This window comes from Dermochelys coriacea, chromosome 1 (genome assembly GCF_009764565.3).
Source record: "Dermochelys coriacea isolate rDerCor1 chromosome 1, rDerCor1.pri.v4, whole genome shotgun sequence".
Classification (NCBI taxonomy): domain Eukaryota; kingdom Metazoa; phylum Chordata; order Testudines; family Dermochelyidae; genus Dermochelys; species Dermochelys coriacea.
The window spans coordinates 351,366,866-351,383,715 of NC_050068.2; the positions used below are offsets into that span (position 1 = coordinate 351,366,866).

The 16,850-nt window shown below is 41.7% G+C and overlaps 1 protein-coding gene across 3 annotated transcripts in view; it reads right to left on the reverse strand.

The window, feature by feature from the left end:
• Positions 1 to 16,850, reverse strand: part of PPP6R2 (protein phosphatase 6 regulatory subunit 2) — a 171,016-nt gene that overhangs the window by 858 nt on the left and 153,308 nt on the right. The window contains exons 23-24 of one of the 3 annotated variants that reach the window (XM_043500019.1): positions 14,287 to 14,301; positions 4,408 to 4,563 (exon numbers count right to left, since the gene is read on the reverse strand). In XM_043500019.1, coding sequence (XP_043355954.1) covers positions 4,408 to 4,563; positions 14,287 to 14,301 — 171 coding nt within the window. Of the gene's footprint in view, positions 1 to 4,407; positions 4,564 to 14,286; positions 14,311 to 16,850 lie in introns of all 3 variants that reach the window. The other 2 variants (XM_043500016.1, XM_038396566.2) reach the window with 2 other exon arrangements.

The window sequence follows — 16,850 nt, forward strand, 5'->3', positions numbered from 1 at the left end:
TGCACCCCATGCCTCCTCACTAACCCTCCTAAAAGCTCCACCCACATGTTGAACAGGAGGAGTGACAGAATGGCACCCTATGGCACTCCAGACTTGAGAGCTCTTTGGGAACAGGGGCAACTGCCAGCAACTACCTGTTGAGATCTGAGAGAGGAAAGCATGAAGGCACTAAGTGCAGCCCCTGCCAGGGTATCACCTCTTGATTAACTGTACTGAAGGCATAAAATACCACCAACATGGGGACTTGGTCTTCATTCATCACCAGCACATCATCAACCAATGCGACCTAATGAAGTCTTGGTGCTGTAGCCAAATCTATATCCAGAGTGATAAGGATCAAGGAGATCAAAGGCATCCAGATACTTGGACAGTTGTCTTATACCAGCCTTCTCCACACGGGAAGATGTGATACTGGACAATAAATTGTCGGTGCGAACTGACGACTTCTTGACCAGACTACTGCTTCCTTCAAAGCTATGGGCAGCCTGCCCTCTCTAAAAAGATGCATTGACAATCTTCAAAGGTAAGGTGACCTGTTATTTCCCAAGTGGCCTTCACCAGACAGGAAGGATGTGGATCCAAAGCACAGGTTGTGGGACAAAGTTCTCCCAATACCTCTGTTAGTTCAGGGAACATCACTGGTTGAAACGCTCTCAGAGAAGATGAGGCCCATGTTCCCTCAAGACCCTGCTCTGCCACCAGAGGTAGACAGCCCATTGCTAATCTGATCTACTGTGTCCACAAAAGGGCAAACAACTTCCTCACAGCTGGTGGAACTCCAACCTGCTAAACAACTTAGACAGTCCAGGTTGGCCAGACTACTTACTGTCCAAAACAAATCTGATGTCTGAGATTTTTCTTTGCCTCCCACAGAACCACAGCACAAGAATTTAAAGAAAATCTTTATGCTGCAACTTTTCAGCCCCAGCACAAAACTTCCCTCTCGCCTCATTTGTCAGAGATCATCTGTAACATAGCATAGAATCATAGAGTATCAGGGTTGGAAGGGACCTCAGGAGGTCATCTAGTCCAACCCCCTGCTCAAAGCAGGACCAACCTCAACTAAATCATCCCAGCCAGAGCTTTGTCAAGCCTGACCTTAAAAACTTCTAAGGAAGGAGATTCCACCACCTCCCTAGGTAACACATTCCAGTGTTTCACCACCCTCCTCGTGAAAAAGTTTTCCTAATATCCAACTGAAACCTCCCCCACTGCAACTTGAGACCATTACTCCTTGTTCTGTCATCTGCTACCAATGAGAACAGTCTAGATCCATCCTCTTTGGAACCCCCCTTTCAGGTAGTTGAACACAGCTATCAAATCCCCCCTCACTCTTCTCTTCCGCAGACTAAACAATCCCAGTTCCCTCTCCTCATAAGTCATGTGTTCCAGTCCCCTAATCATTTTTGTTGCCCTCCGCTGGACGTTTTCCAATTTTTCCACATATTTCTTGTAGTGTGGGGCCCAAAACTGGACACAGTACTCCAGATGAGGCCTCACCAATGTCAAATAGAGGGGAACGATCACGTCCCTCGATCTGCTGGCAATGCCCCTATTTATACATCCCAAAATGCCATTGACCTTCTTGGCAACAAGGGCACACTGTTGACTCATATCCAGCTTCTCGTCCACTGTAACCCCTAGGTCCTTTTCTGCAGAACTGCTGCCTAGCCATTCGGTCCCTAATCTGTAGCGGTGCATGGGATTCTTTCGTCCTAAGTGCAGGACTCTGCACTTTGTTCTTGTTGAACCTCATCAGATTTCTTTTGGCCCAATCCTCTAATTTGTCTAGGGCCCTCTGTATCCTATCCCTACCCTCCAGTTATCTACCTCTCCTCCCTGTTTAGTGTCATTTGCAAACTTGCTGAGGGTGCAATCCACATCATCCTCCAGATCATTTATGAAGATATTGAACAAAACCGGCCCGAGGAACGACCCTTGGAGCACTCCATTTGATACCGGCTGCCAACTAGACATGGAGCCATTGATCACTACCCGTTGAGCCCGACAATCTAGCCAACTTTCTATCCACCTTATAGTCCATTCATCCAGCCCATACGTCTTTAACTTGCTGGCAAGAATACTGTGGGAGACCGTGTCAAAAGCTTTGCTAAAGTCAAGGAACAACACGTCCACTGCTTTCCCCTCATCCACAGAGCCCGTTATCTCGTCATAGAAGGCAATTAGCATGTCCTATAAGAACAAAGCCAGCAAAGAGGGCACCCAGGGGCCATCTTATCAACGGTGGGGATGGGGTGGGAGGAGACCATGACAGAGCTCTACCAACCTGTCGAGGGAGTGGTCGGTCAGTGAAGCAAGATTCTCCCTCAGAACCCTCTAGAACATTTCTAGTTCCATGACTCTCCAAGGGTAGACCATCTAAACAGGTCCCTTCCCGACAAGACAGATGAGCCCCAACCTCAAAGCACAGGAGGTAATAGTTAGTCTATGACAGATCTGAAGGTCCAGTTACCTAACCTACAATCCCAGCCAATGTGTGAGTTGAGACAGCAGCTACCAGGGACAGACCCATGGTCATCAGGGTGGCCAGGAAATCCTGAGCTGATAATTTATCTACATGCAGACTGAAGTTGCCCATAACATGCTCTGCATTTCCAATGTCACTGTAGTTAGGAATTCAGTTAGTCTGTGAAGTGACTTGGCAGCAAACTCAGGGCAAGCGGTATATTAAAATCAGTCCATCTTACTCCTATCCTGGGACTCTCATACTAAATGGACGTGTCATCAGAGACAGTTTTGGAGAAGACTACCTCCTATACCTCACAATGGATGCAGTGAGCATGGCCACACCTACTCCCCACTGACTCCTCCCCCGACCTCAATTCATGACATATTAAATACCCAGCTGGGGAAAACTGTAACAAAACTGGCCAAGCAGCAGCAATCAACCAGAGAACGTTAATATACGCAAAGTCAGGGGGTTCGTCTATTATGAGATCACAGAAGGTTTATCTATTTTCCAAGTAAGCATTAAGCATCACGAACCAAAGGCTCCTGAAAATTCAGCCTCCCAAGGAGGTGAAACCAAAGAAACAGAAATTAAACGTCTTGTTCCTGGCTAATACCATCTCCTTAAAAATTTATTACCACCTTGTCTCCCCCTGCTACCTACCACAGGGACCTGAGACTCCAAGTCCCCACAACCATGCCCTTTCCTGGACCTCCATATTCCTGGGAATGGCAGCATTATTCCACCCTCTCAGCTACTTGACAGTGGCCATCAAAGGGGCTGCAGCTGAGTGCCCAAACAGTGACCCTTAGGGCTGGCTGCAGAAAAACTTAATAAAAAAGGAACAAAATGACAACAAACCAAGCTACACACACCCTACCTAACCCAACACCCAACTCACTCTCTTTCATCAAAGGACTTCTCTCATACTACAATGCCAACTCTCTATAAAAACCCCTGATCCCTTGATGGGCTAGCTGGGTGAACAAATGGCAGAAGGAGCACGGGAGAGTTAGGAAGTTAAAAAGAATGTCCTTATGTTGGGGTGGAGAACCAATCTCACTTGTGTTAGACCCTTCTGCCTGGTACTCTCCTCCTCCAGTCCCAGAGTGTCTTTGCCTTCTGCTTACAATTTATTCTTTCGACAAAGCATTTTGTGATCCTGTGTATTAAGGACACCAAACAACAAAAGATGCATCAAAATTAACATAATTCTGAAGGTGCTTTGTCTCTCCACCTAGAAGTGTTCTAACTGCAGCCAAGCACTGCTACATGGGAGTCAGGAGTCTGAGAGCAAGGACCAGGAAGTGCTATAGAGGTGTGTGCCTGGCCCCAGGGATGGAGGAAGCGCCTCATTATTGAGGGACAGCTCTCTGGCTGAGACACGGTGCAGAATGCCCCCATGACAGCAGGGCCTTTGAGGATGACAGAACTGGAAATCCCCAAGGACCAAGCCACATAAAAAACCCTAAAAAGTGACATTCCAAAGACTTCATAATAAGCACTTCCCTTTACCTCCCTGACTCCCAGTCTCAGTCACCAAAACTATCCTCCAAATTTCCTTTCCCACATGATTTCATTTTTTAAAAAAAAAAAAAAAAAAAAAAAAAAAAATCAATAAAGCTTCTAAGGGTCTTTAAAAAAAAAGCTAGACCGTTTCCTTATGCAGAGTGAATATTAAACATCAAAGACCTATGATTTATTTTCATGGCATCAAAGATTTGATAAAATCCATAAGAAACAGTAGGATGTGTGCATTATATTGTAATAGTCTAACACACTGTGCTTTCAGCCTCATGTGTCACTAGGCACCCAAGGCAGACCAGCATGCCTTCCACTGTGTGCTAGTGCTAAGCTGAGGGATTCAATGGTCTGGTACAGAATAAATTACCATTTTTGTCTGACCCATGGTGGTTAGAAAACTTCGACCCGCTCACCTGTCTTTTGTTGTGCTTTCTGTGGCAGCCATGCCGACAGCTGCAGCATTCTGGAGCTCCTCAGAACGCTGGGGCATGCTCCTTAGTGGTTTGGACACCTTTGTCGTTCCCATGTCGGTGATGGTCAGCTTGTCAATAACCAGGCAGTCAGCATCACTGTGTGAGGAGAACTCAAGCTCAAGTCAAACTGGCAACTGAGGGGTGTTAAATTACAATGGAGAAAAATGGATTCTCTTCCTCGTCTAACAGAATACACCATTCCCACAAGTGGAGTCATGTAATGAATGAATTTAAATGAACAGTAAAATCAAACTGGAATTAAAGCATTCTGCTTATCCTGGAGGCCGTTTCCTAACATCAAGACACTGAAAACACACAAAACCAGTGATTCCCTCCAAGGACGTGTCCAATCAATGCCACAGAAACAAGTCCATGAGCTTCCGTACATTCTCATTATCTGGGAGGAAGACGCATTAGCATTCTCCTAGATGCAAACGCTACTAATAGCATGTTGTCCTGTGATGGAGAATGGAGAACAAATACTGCCAGCCTGCTAAGTCATCAGCAGAAGGGACCCAACAAATGAGGTGCCTTCAAATGAGAACCTTACAGATTAGCAGGCCAAGATCCCTGCTGGATGAACAAAAATGATTCCCCTATCTAGTGGTTGGAGATTATCCATCACTATTCTCAGGGCTGTGCTCCTGCACCCAATCAAGGCTGGAAATCCCCAAGCCCAGAGTTCTTAAATGTTAGTTCTAGCAGAGCACATTTCAAATGGTCACACGGGTACCCCTTCTGCTCCAACCTACAGCTGGCAAGTGAAGTCACTCCCATGTGTGTTTTTTTAAAAGTTTCATTTAAGAAGTACAGAACCTGGAGCTCTATAGGGAGGAAGGTGGACAAGAGGTGATATTTTATGATGCGTAATTTCAGACCACAGTTACAGGTAAGAAAATTCTCACCCCTGTAAAGATACCTAAGAGAACTGATCCCCACACTTGGACATTAACAGTTCCAAGGATGTCTCTATAAACCAAATACAACATAATAAAATGAAAAAATACAACAAAACAAAATGCAGTAAAGCTTCAGGCCAGGTACTTGGACATTAACACTAAAAACACTTTTCCGAGTGGAGAAATAAGATATTTCTATAAAATTTGGTGTGTTTTGTTCTTTAACACAGTGAGATAAAATACCTCTAAAAACAGGCAAGAGGAGTTTAAAATAGAGAGAGCCTAAAAATAAAGAAAGTTTGCTCCAAGTTAGGAGAGTTTGTCTGCCCCTAAACTGGAGACAGCGATTCTGTGACACTGACAGACCAGAGCTCGACTCCAGCCTAAAGGATGAATCTAAGTTACAATGCTTTGGGAACATACCATGATGACATACACCATATGACTGTACTGCAGATCTCAAATTATTTAATACGTATATTGCAGTGGTTAGAATTTTGCCACCAGAGTAAAACTTGCTTCGTACAGAATGGGCTTTGATGTGACAAACCTGTACTGCTGCCAGGTTATTAATATGAGGGCGGGAGGGAGGGAGGCAGGCAGGCAGCCAACCAGCCAGCCACTTACACCTGCTTCTTTCGGAAACAGTGAAAACAAAGCAAAACTCTGAGTACACATCCTGAGGATTTTAGTCTACCAGATTAAACCTTAGTGATCTTCTGATATCCAGCTTCTGGAGAAGGGCTTTTCTGAAATGAGCATATAGGTATGGGAGGAAAGATAGCAGGATGAGTGACTGATTAAGTAGATTTCAGAGTAGCAGCCGAGTTTGTCCGTATTCGCAAAAAGAAAAAGAGTACTTGTGGCACCTTAGAGACTAACGAATTTATTTGAGGATACATCCGATGAAGTGAGCTGTAGCTCACGAAAGCTTATGCTCAAATAAATTTGTTAGTCTCTAAGCTGCCGCAAGTACTCCTTTTCTGATTAAGTAGAAATTCTGTCACCACATTATGGAGGAATCTAGGATGTGTCCATATCACCATAGTCTGGTGGTTAAAACATGGCATAGGCAATCTGATTTGGGTTCTATTCCTACCTCTGCCACTGCCTTGCTCTGTGGTCTTGGACAATTCACTGACTCTTTGCCTCAAACTTCCACAGTTGTAAAAATAGACTTTTATAAGGTGCTCTAAGATCCTCTGAAAGGAGCTAAATACAGTAAATGCAAAATGTTGTACTATCTTAAAAGAATTTGCATGAGATGGATAAGAAACTAACGCCTGTTATTATTTGTATTATCAAAGCACCTATTTATGGACCAAGATCCCACAGGGTTAGGGAGCACAGAACAAACAGAAGCTCCCTGGACCAAAGAATTTACCATCTTAGTATAAGACAAGAGATGACAGATGGACACAGAGACAGGGGAGTACAAGGAAACAATGAGAGAGTATTTGTCAGCATGATTGGCTGTGGTCTCAGCTCACCAGCAGCCTTACCATTGTCAAGTTGTAACCTTCTGGTAGCCTCATTCTAAGCAACTAGGAATGGTTGAGATGCCGTCTCAAACACCAGTCTTTTTATTTCTACACTCAGCAGCCACACTGACAATGCAAGCTATCACTAATTGGTCTGGTTCAGCATTATCAGATAGGATCAGACACTCACAATGACACTGACCACGCAAAATCCCAGACAGGTTTAAGAACACAATCTGTATGGAAATGTTACAACCATGAAACACTTCTCTCTCATGAGCCTGGTTAGGACAGAAGTTGCGGAACAGAGGTGTCTGAGCAGTAGACTGAGATGGCATCTCTTAACAAAGCAGTCTGTTCCCAGTATAGTCTCAATCACCTGCCTCCTGATCTAGGCCACTCATGTGAGTCCTCTATCAACAGGCTCAACTTGGTCTGTGATTGCGTCTTCCTTCCCAATGGATAAGTGGCCAGTTAAGCATGTCTTGTGGGACACTCCGTTTCCACACTTGCAAAGTTTTCTAATACAAGGAAGCATATCCTCCTCTCTTGCTTGTTAATGTAAAACATTATGGCCTAATTGTTCATATGTATTAGGACCAACTTTTGGGATGCTTGTCTCCCAGTCAGGATGGTCCTGAAGATACTGAACATAAAATCTGTCTGCACACATGCCTCATCCCTGTCAGAGCTCATCCATGATTACTACCTTCGGATCACTGGAATTTGAAAGCCCCCTTTTTTGGGACAGTGGAATAATGCATCCCAAATAATCCCAATAATCTTTTTTGGGATGGTGGAATAATGCAACGATTGACGTGCCAGAGTCTGGAAAAAGTGTACTCTGTGATATCGTTGGTACTGATGAGGTGTCCATGTGAGCTGGCAGCCATGAAGCCTGAAGTAGCTATGTACAGAAAATAAAGGGAAGCTCCTACACTGACTAAAACAATGCAACAGTGATACATATGGCCTAAAATGGTACAATTCAAGGCTATTTGATCTAGACTTTGCTAATGACATTGCTATTCTCAGTGAAGATGTCAACGGACTACAAAAATGCACAAAGCAAGTCAAAGTAGTAATGGAGAAGATAGGTTTGAGATACAATGCAAAGAAATGTAAAGTCATGTTTATGGGGACTACAGGGACAGAAATAAAACTTGAAGAAGAGAAACTGGAGAAGGTGGACAATTTTACATATCTTGTAAGTACCATCAGCCAAGATGGTACTAGTTCTGGGGAAATAAGTAGTAGTATCAGGAAGGCAAATACTGCATTTGGAAGACTCAAAAACATCTCCCTCAAGACAAAACTGAATGTGTACAAAGCAATTGTTATCACCATCACAACATATAGCAGTGAGACATGGCAACTTAACAAGAAAGATACTCAAAAGCTGGATGTATTTCATCACAAATGTCTGAGAAGAACGTTTGGAATAACAGATGTTCCGATGAAGTGAGCTGTAGCTCACGAAAGCTTATGCTCTAATAAATTTGTTAGTCTCTAAGGTGCCACAAGTACTCCTTTTCTTTTTGGAATAACAGAGAGAGAGGAAGACAAAAGAAGAAGTCAGAAAAACGACTGGACAAGGCACCCTGTCCCAAACAATCTACAAAATAGGACATCAGTGGCTGGGACATGTGCTGAGAAGGAAAAAGAATGCTTACCAAATACTGCCCTTGAATGGAAGCCAGAAAACGCAAGACGAAAGAAAGGAAGACCGCAAGTAACATGGAAACAAACAGTTCTGATCAACATCAAGCACCCCAACATGGCATGGGAAGATTTGGAGCGCAGGGCCGTTGACGAGCAAGAATGAAAAATGTGGGTAGCCAAATGTGCAGGACAGCATGCGATGGACTAAGATCTAAGGCCAACACTGACTCCTTTAAGACAGGAGCTGGTGATTGGAGCCTTTGAGGTGCTGGCAGGAGATGCCGCCTTCCAGAACCAACTTTAAAACTTTGAGTCTGGGGATTTTCTGCCTCAGTTACTTGTAGGAGCATGTACTCAAGAGTGGAGATCTGCCACGAAGCTTGTCAGTGTTAATTTGTCACCCACTGAAATGCCCCCTCATCCCCCTTTTAAAAAATCTGTTGTACCACTGTGGTCTGCTTTTCTTGCTAAACTAATGCTTTTTTCTAACTTACATATTGTCTGTCTTTTTAGACTGTAAGTTCCTCAGGGCAGGCACAATACAATAATTATTAACATAGCAATGGTCTCTCCAGAAAAAGAGGAATTACTTGCAATAGAACTTCTTCCAAAAGTTGTCATCATTTGTTAGGTATCTCCTGTATGTTAGAGTTAGGCAGCTTCCAAAACGCCACTGGTTGAAGTTTCAAAGAGACAGATCAGATAGATTGATGGATGCACCGCGCCTCACAGCTCGTAAAAAACACTTTTTTAGGTTTACCATTTCCAGCAAAGATCAGAATTCAGATCTAAGAGAAGTGGATTGATATATTTGAAAAATAAATAATTGGCACTTATTTAGCACACTTCATCTAGGGATCTACGGCATTTTGAATACAATAAATTAAGCCCCCATTTTTTTTTTAAACAGAAAACAGCAGAAATTAAGCCTAATATTTTATAATCAGGGTGCCTCATGTTAGGCTTCTAAATTCCCTGTTTAGCTACCTAAAAAACAGAAATCATGGGATTAAAAAAAAAATGAAAACCCCATCTACACTTGGAATTAGCCCCAATTGCAAGCCATCAGTGCAAACCCCTAAAATAGACAAATAAAATCATGTTTTGGAGCTTACCCTGGTTTCAAGCACGTTTTAAAAAACTTTTCAAGACACATGCATTGATTACATGCACATGTTAAGTGGGAGGTTTGAAAAATGCACACTGGCTCCTAGCCGCCTTTGGAGAATTTTTTAGGAAGCTCCCATACTGGAAATGTGTCTTTGTCATCTTGTTCTTAGAGTAATTCCTCTCAGAGATTTGCCTTTCGGGAAGCTGTATGAATCCCACTCTCTCTCTCTCTCTCTGGTGAACAATTTCAAACATAGATTCATAGATTCCAAGGCCAGAAGGGACCATTGTGATCACCTAGTCCGACCTCCTGTATCACACAGGCCAAAGAACTTCCCTAAACTTGTTCCTCAGGGGCAGATCTAGTGCACACCTTGTTTGAGTTTTCATCTTTTATTGTATGTACTTATATAAGGAATAATATACATCATTGATACTATTTGGTATTTGATACTTCGATACTATTTGGAGCCAGAAATTTAGCTTTCTTTTCTCTTATACAGCATTCCTGCAGCATGTGGCTTTCTCACTCTGATAATACAACTGTGTATTCTGAAACGGTTATTTCTTCCTCAGCAGTGAACAAGATTTTAGTTCTCATTTTGCAGTTACTGTAGGTCTCATAAAAGCATCCTGTAATGAAAATGTTATATTGTTAAAATGCAGTGCTAGGCTGTCCAGCTAATAAAGAAAACTCCTTTTGGCAGCTTTACTGTGATGCTTCTGTGCATAGGAAATATTTACCTTTTTATTTCCAAAATGTCTTTCCCACAGATTAATGTAAAATATTTTAATGCTGCTATATCTTTTGTTGCTATTCCTCCCTGCCTACCAATTTGACTATGTAAACTCAACAATTAACTCTAATGTTCATGAGGATCACTGTAATCAAACAGCCTTGCCCGCCTCATCCTTCCACTGATGAGCTTATTGAGAAGCACCAAGGCTAGCAAAACAAATTTAATTCCCATGACTTCACTGGGAATTCATACATGTCAGATGGACTCTCATTCATACGACCAGGCCTAGAGAATCCACAAACCACGGCACCTAACATAGCTTCTCATGATGATGAGCCCATTGATAAAATGTATCTCATTGTCAAAGACCAGTAAAGAAGTCAGTCTGAAACAGTCAATGATCCAAGGACTTAAAGTATTTCAGGAAAATATGGATTTGATACTAAATAAAGCAACCTTAGAATCCAATTCTCTGAAGCTTACTATTATGGCTCCAGGGATATACTTTAGTTATCCTCTAGTCTCTCTTTGGTAAACAGTTAATAAGTATCATAGACATCAAAACATTGTAAGACAGACTAGGAAGGATGGTGACACTACAAATGGATACACAAAAGTAGTATAAACAACATACCTAAATAATATAAGCCCCATGCTGAGACCATAAACAAGCCCTTTAAAGCCAAATTCTGCAACAGTTAATCAAGGACAAAACCAAAAGGGGATGCAATGGCAATCATGCTAAATTACATACTTCTCAACAGGCTGTTGAAACTATCTGCTGGCTAGTAATTAAACAAGGTCACGGAACACAGAAGGGCTCAATGAATAGTTCCAGAATTACATAACGCCATTTTATGTTGTAAAAGCCAACAGGTACATCAGCACAGAAGATCCAGTCTATGATAATTAATTGCACTAAACTTCCATCTTTGATTACAAAACATCAATTTTTACAGTGAAATGTGTGACTGCAGTTTGGGCACTGTGCCTTTATTTGTTTTTTGCTTTTTAAATACATGTAAATTGATATTTAACCAATTTCTATAAAAAAAGATGGATAAATGTTACATGCCTAATTTTACACAGCATGCTTAGCTTCTGAATAATTCATTTAATGCATTCCAGCAGACGTGCCATGTTAAGGGCATAACTAAATGCTAGCAAGACAACTGATTCATCTGCTTATTTTTTTCATGCTTTCTCAAAAAAAATGAGAAGTCCACAGCTCATGCAGGATGAAGAATCAGGAGGCACAGAAAAGAAAAATGTATCCCAAAATGGGAGAGCTCAAAACATCCACTGTGACAATATAACTCCATTCAGTCTGGGAAACTGGGGGGGTTATTTTCTCTGCTGCATGTAAGTGGATGCTACACCAGTTTCCTTGCTCATCAGCAGCAAAAAAGAAAATTGTGAGATAGCCTGGTACCCACTGTTTGGTCATACTGTACAAGTACCATCAAAGACACACTCCTTTCTGGATCCTTCATGCAATGGAGAGAATACCAGCTCCATGTAGGAGTTCATGCCCAAAGCAATGGGAACAACCATTTCCAGCTGTTATTTCAGAGCTATTTCAGAAGAAGGAATTTAAGGTTTTCACCGCTGCTAACACATATGTAAGCTAAACAGTCTCGCCCTAGAACTAAGCTATCATTGAACACAAAAGAAGGGAGTTCCTGCTCTACAGGAGCTCCCTTAATGTAGCTAAAATTTGGAATTTGCTAGCATCACCTCCTTCTTACTTCAGACTTAAAAAAAACTACTGCAGTGCTTACTTGTGATACATAGCCACTGTACCTAAGGCATTTACTAAATAAGAATGAGCATTATTTAGAGATCAGAAAAAATAGTTTTCATAGATAGCAAACATTATGGTTTAGACTAAATTCCAGCCTCCATTCTAACCTCACTTTTTTTGTTGCTCATTAAAACATCTCCTTTGGGGATAAAATTTTCATGCTTTGCCTCAGCTCAGAGTTGAATTTTTCTGGATGGGAGAGATACTAAATCTAAACTGATATGACCACTTTTCAGAACACCGAGTGTAAAGAAAACATTAGTCCCTAACTTGAAAACATCTAACGTGATAGACTGCAAACTCGGCAACATTTTAGTTGTCACCAAGGAAAGGTAAAAAAAACCAACATCAACAAAAACAACAGCCACGTGTGGAGAAAAAGTATTTTAATTTTTTAAAATGCTCATCTAAGAATACACAACAAAATATCTGCTACTTTTTAGTGTGCCTCAGCTTTAAAAGGAGCCATTTAAGTTCATCATGTAAGGGGAACTCAGCAGTGAAACACTTTTTACACCCTTTAAATAACAGGGAAATACAATTCAAAAGCTTATGTTGATAATAATGGTGAAGTTGAAAAATTAATCACATAGAACATGGAAATTCAAGGTGTTTCCCACAAAAAACAGGTACCACACTGCACATATGTAAAATTCACTTTTGCTGCTTTACTTGTTCAATGTCAAATCTTATTACTGTTTATGTGTTAATCATATACCATAAATATACAAGATGTGAAACACGGCTGAGTTACCACCACTGAGGGAACCTTAACCTTCTGCTTTCCTGGCTCATATACTTAATTCTACATCCTTAGCAATGCGTTAATATTAGTTTTTAAGATCTCATGTTCACTTTAAATATAATTTAGAGAAATTCTTTTACCTGTCACTATTTCAAATATCTCAATACTGAGTACTGCTGGTGTCTCTCTGAACAAGGACTTCAATTTCACTGACACTTCCTGCCAGGAAGTCTAGACTGACAGCACAAGTTTGAGACAAAGGAAATGCAGCTCAGCCTTTGAATGCTTGAGAAAGACAGGAAAGTGTCAAAGATGTGTAAAGTGGTAATATTTATTAGAAAATGATTAAAATAAGCACAAGTGGTCCAAAAATATCTTTAAATAACATTCATCCACAACTTTTAAACCTGCCTGAATCTCAGGGGCATTTAATGCCAGTCTGCATTTTCAATGTCTCGTAATATAGTATGTTAGAATGGTGGCCTCGTGTGACTGATAACTATGCTTCATTATGTTATGACAGGTTAAATGATTTTCTAAAGTGATTTAACTCTTCTTTCAAATTAGGCATAATTATTAGGATATCACTTATATTATACTGGAGCTTTCTTTTAATCCCTGATCTAACAAGGAAATAATTACAGCAGAGCCTTGCTAATTTGCACTAAATGACTAGGACACCCAGTGTGAATTGATGAATTATTGAAAATGAGTAAAAACACAATTTTAAAAAATTAAAGACAATACAGCTCAAAATGTCTTGTGATTTGACAAATGTAATTTAGTTTTTTTTACTGATAATATTTTGTAACATACTAGTAAGTGTTTTGCTAAATTAATTCATTAAAGTCTCAAGTACGGAGACATCACTACAGCACTGTCCCCCCACTTTGATAGCAGAAATAACTGATTTCATTAGAACTGTGCATAAACAAAGGGCAGTTAACAAGGCGTCACTGTTAAGTCTACTTGAACATAAACCGACCCTTCCCTTATAAAATTTTTAAAACCTATTCCTATTTGCAGAAAGAGCTCGTGAACAGGTGGAATGGCAGAAGCTCAAGGACAAAATGAGATACATGAAACTGTAATTATTTTAAAGGGTTCTTTAACAGGTGTGCGGCCTCTGCATGTATTTTTCACACAGGACTCCACACAACTTCCAGTTAGGCATTTCAAAGTACTGCTTCTAGGCACACGTTTAACTGATAGTGGAAGAGTGAGTTTTCTAGTGTAATTTGCCAGTTCAATAATACAGCAGCTCTGTTCCCAATCCAGCATCAAGGACTTGGAAATCAGAAGGAAGTAGCCTAATAAAAGAAGAGACTACTTGTCAGGTGGATGTTTGGAACCCTGAAAACGTCACAATTATACATACCCTCTGACTGAAGGTCTAAATATTCTGAGCAATACCCACAGCAAGATAGAAAGGCAGCAAGAGAGACAGAGATAGGCAGAAAGCAAAGAAGAGAGAAAGAAAAAGAAAACAGTAAAGATTAGTCCAAAAACAGACAAAAGAATTAAGTTTGCATTGCTATTCTCGGACGGTTTCCTTTCCTGTAAAAATGACAAGGCAAGGGATGTTTAAAAGCTTTTCTAATCATATGCAGTAGTTGAATGTTGTGCACTGGAACCGCCATGTAAAAAACTGTCCCCAATATACACAAAAGTAGATGAATCAATACACCATAAAGAACATCCTGCTCAAAGTTGACACTTAAAATACAAATTCTAGATTATCAAATAGCAAAGTATGGCAGTAACAGAAAACTTTCTAGTCATCACTAGAGAACTCTACAAGGTCCCTTTGCACATTTTTTCCAATTAATCTACTATGTTAAATTTACTATGGATCTTTCAGGGGGAAAAATTTATCTGCTGACGATAGCTGAAATAGCCTATCACTTGCGTACGACCCTTTAAAACTGCTGCTAAGAATATGGCACACCTGAACAAAAACAGCCATAGGTAACGTTTTGCTGTGCAATGCAAGGAGATGATTAACTCAGGTGTGTCTCAACCATACCATCATGTAAAAAGCCTAAATGCAGATGTCAGATCCATCAATGACACAGTGCCAACCTGTGGATTCACAAGAGAATAAGTATCACCAGTCATGACTGCTACCTGTTTGTATTTATTTATTTGGGGTGGAGGGAAGGTCAACAGGAAGCAGAATCCTGGAGATGATTTAAAGAGGTTCACAGAATTTGGAAAAGGTATAGTGGCAGTAGACTGGAGTAGAAATGAGGAGACTACACGTGGCCCTCTAACAGCGGGGGCTTTTAGGAAAGTAATAAGCATAGTGATTACACACTCACCAGAACTATTTATTAAACATAGTATCCATCACTATAGTATTGAAGTCTACTGTAGCTCTTTAACACCCTTCTCAATCTTGAAGATTTTGCTCCTCATTGGCAGCTGGCATTCTACAATGTTGCTCTGTTGTGTCATAATTCTCATGGAGTGACCCTTGACCTTGGGTAGGAAATGGTGGCATGCATTGTAGATTACCCGTAGCTTGAGGACATTAATGTGAAGAAACAATTCTTGAGGGTCCACTTGCCCTGTGCTGTAAACTTCTGCAGGTGTGTTCCTCAACCTAACATAGGGGCATCCTTGGTGGCTGTCTTGGTGGGAGGTCAATGTGAGAAGGGCATCCCAACACATTCCCTGTAGGGGTCCTTCAACCAATCAAGAGTGTCAAGGACCCCGTGGGGAATGAACGCTTGTTTGGACAGGCTGTGTCTATTTGGTATGTAAAAGGTTCTGAGACAGGTTTGAAGGCATCTGGAGTGGAACCTTGCAAGGGGCACCATAAATGTGCAGGGCACCATGACCTAAGAGTTGTAGGCAAGACCCCTCTGTGGTCTGAGGGCTCTGTTGTATCATAAATATGAGGCTGGACATGGTATCACACCTGTCTGTGGTTAGTTATTCCCTATTGGTTACTGAGTCCAGCATGGCCCTCATTAAGTCTCTATGCTGAACGGGTATTAGGTTGGACTTCTCTGCACTGAGGTGAAGGCCCAGGGAAAGAAACAAACAGAGCTAGAGACTTTTGTGTCTGACCTGACTTCTGAGAAGAAGTGGCCCTTGAGAAGCCAGCTGTCCAAGTCGGGGAAGACGACTATTCCCATCTGACAGAGGTGAGTACCAACTACTGAGAGCCATATGTAAAGGCTTCAAATTGGTCCCTTTGGTCCTGTGGCAGACTATCAGCAAGTTGAAAGAACTTTGAGTAGATGCTGTAATTCTATTTTGCCAGCAGGGCATGATAATTTTGCTTCCCTAAATTGTAATGCTGCTGAGAAGTAGCTCTCCGCAGGGGCTGCCCGTTCCTCTCGTTGGGATGAGAACAAAAAATATTCAGAGCCCTTGGGCGGATGATGGTATTTTTTGCCCACCATCTTGCACACAGGCAGAATGGTGGCAGGTGTCTGCCAGATGTTATGGGCTGGTGACAATAGTGCATCATCAATAGATAGGGCTACAAGTATGTCATGGAAGTCACGGATTCCCTGACTTTCCACAACCTCCATGATATTGGGTGCCCTGCAGCAGCCCAGCCACCACCAGCAGTGGGGGAACCACCCAGCTCCCAGTCACTGCAGGTGGTAGGAGGGAGCCCCAGGGGGAAGGGAGCAGCTCCTGAAGGGTGCTGGACCCTCCTGCCTCCCCATTTTGTAAGGGGTATTTTTAGTAAAAGTCATGGACAGGTCATGGGCAATTAACAAAAATTCATGGAATTCATGACCTGTCCCTGACTTTTACTAAAAATATCCATGACAAAATCGTAACCTTATCAATAGGCAGTTCTATCTTGCCTTGTGATATAGCATGGAGGATATCCATCAGGGAATGTTGGGATTTCTGCACCTGCTCCAGGGGGAGCTGTAAAGTCTCGGCTGCCTTCTTCATCAAGTCCTGAAAAACTTT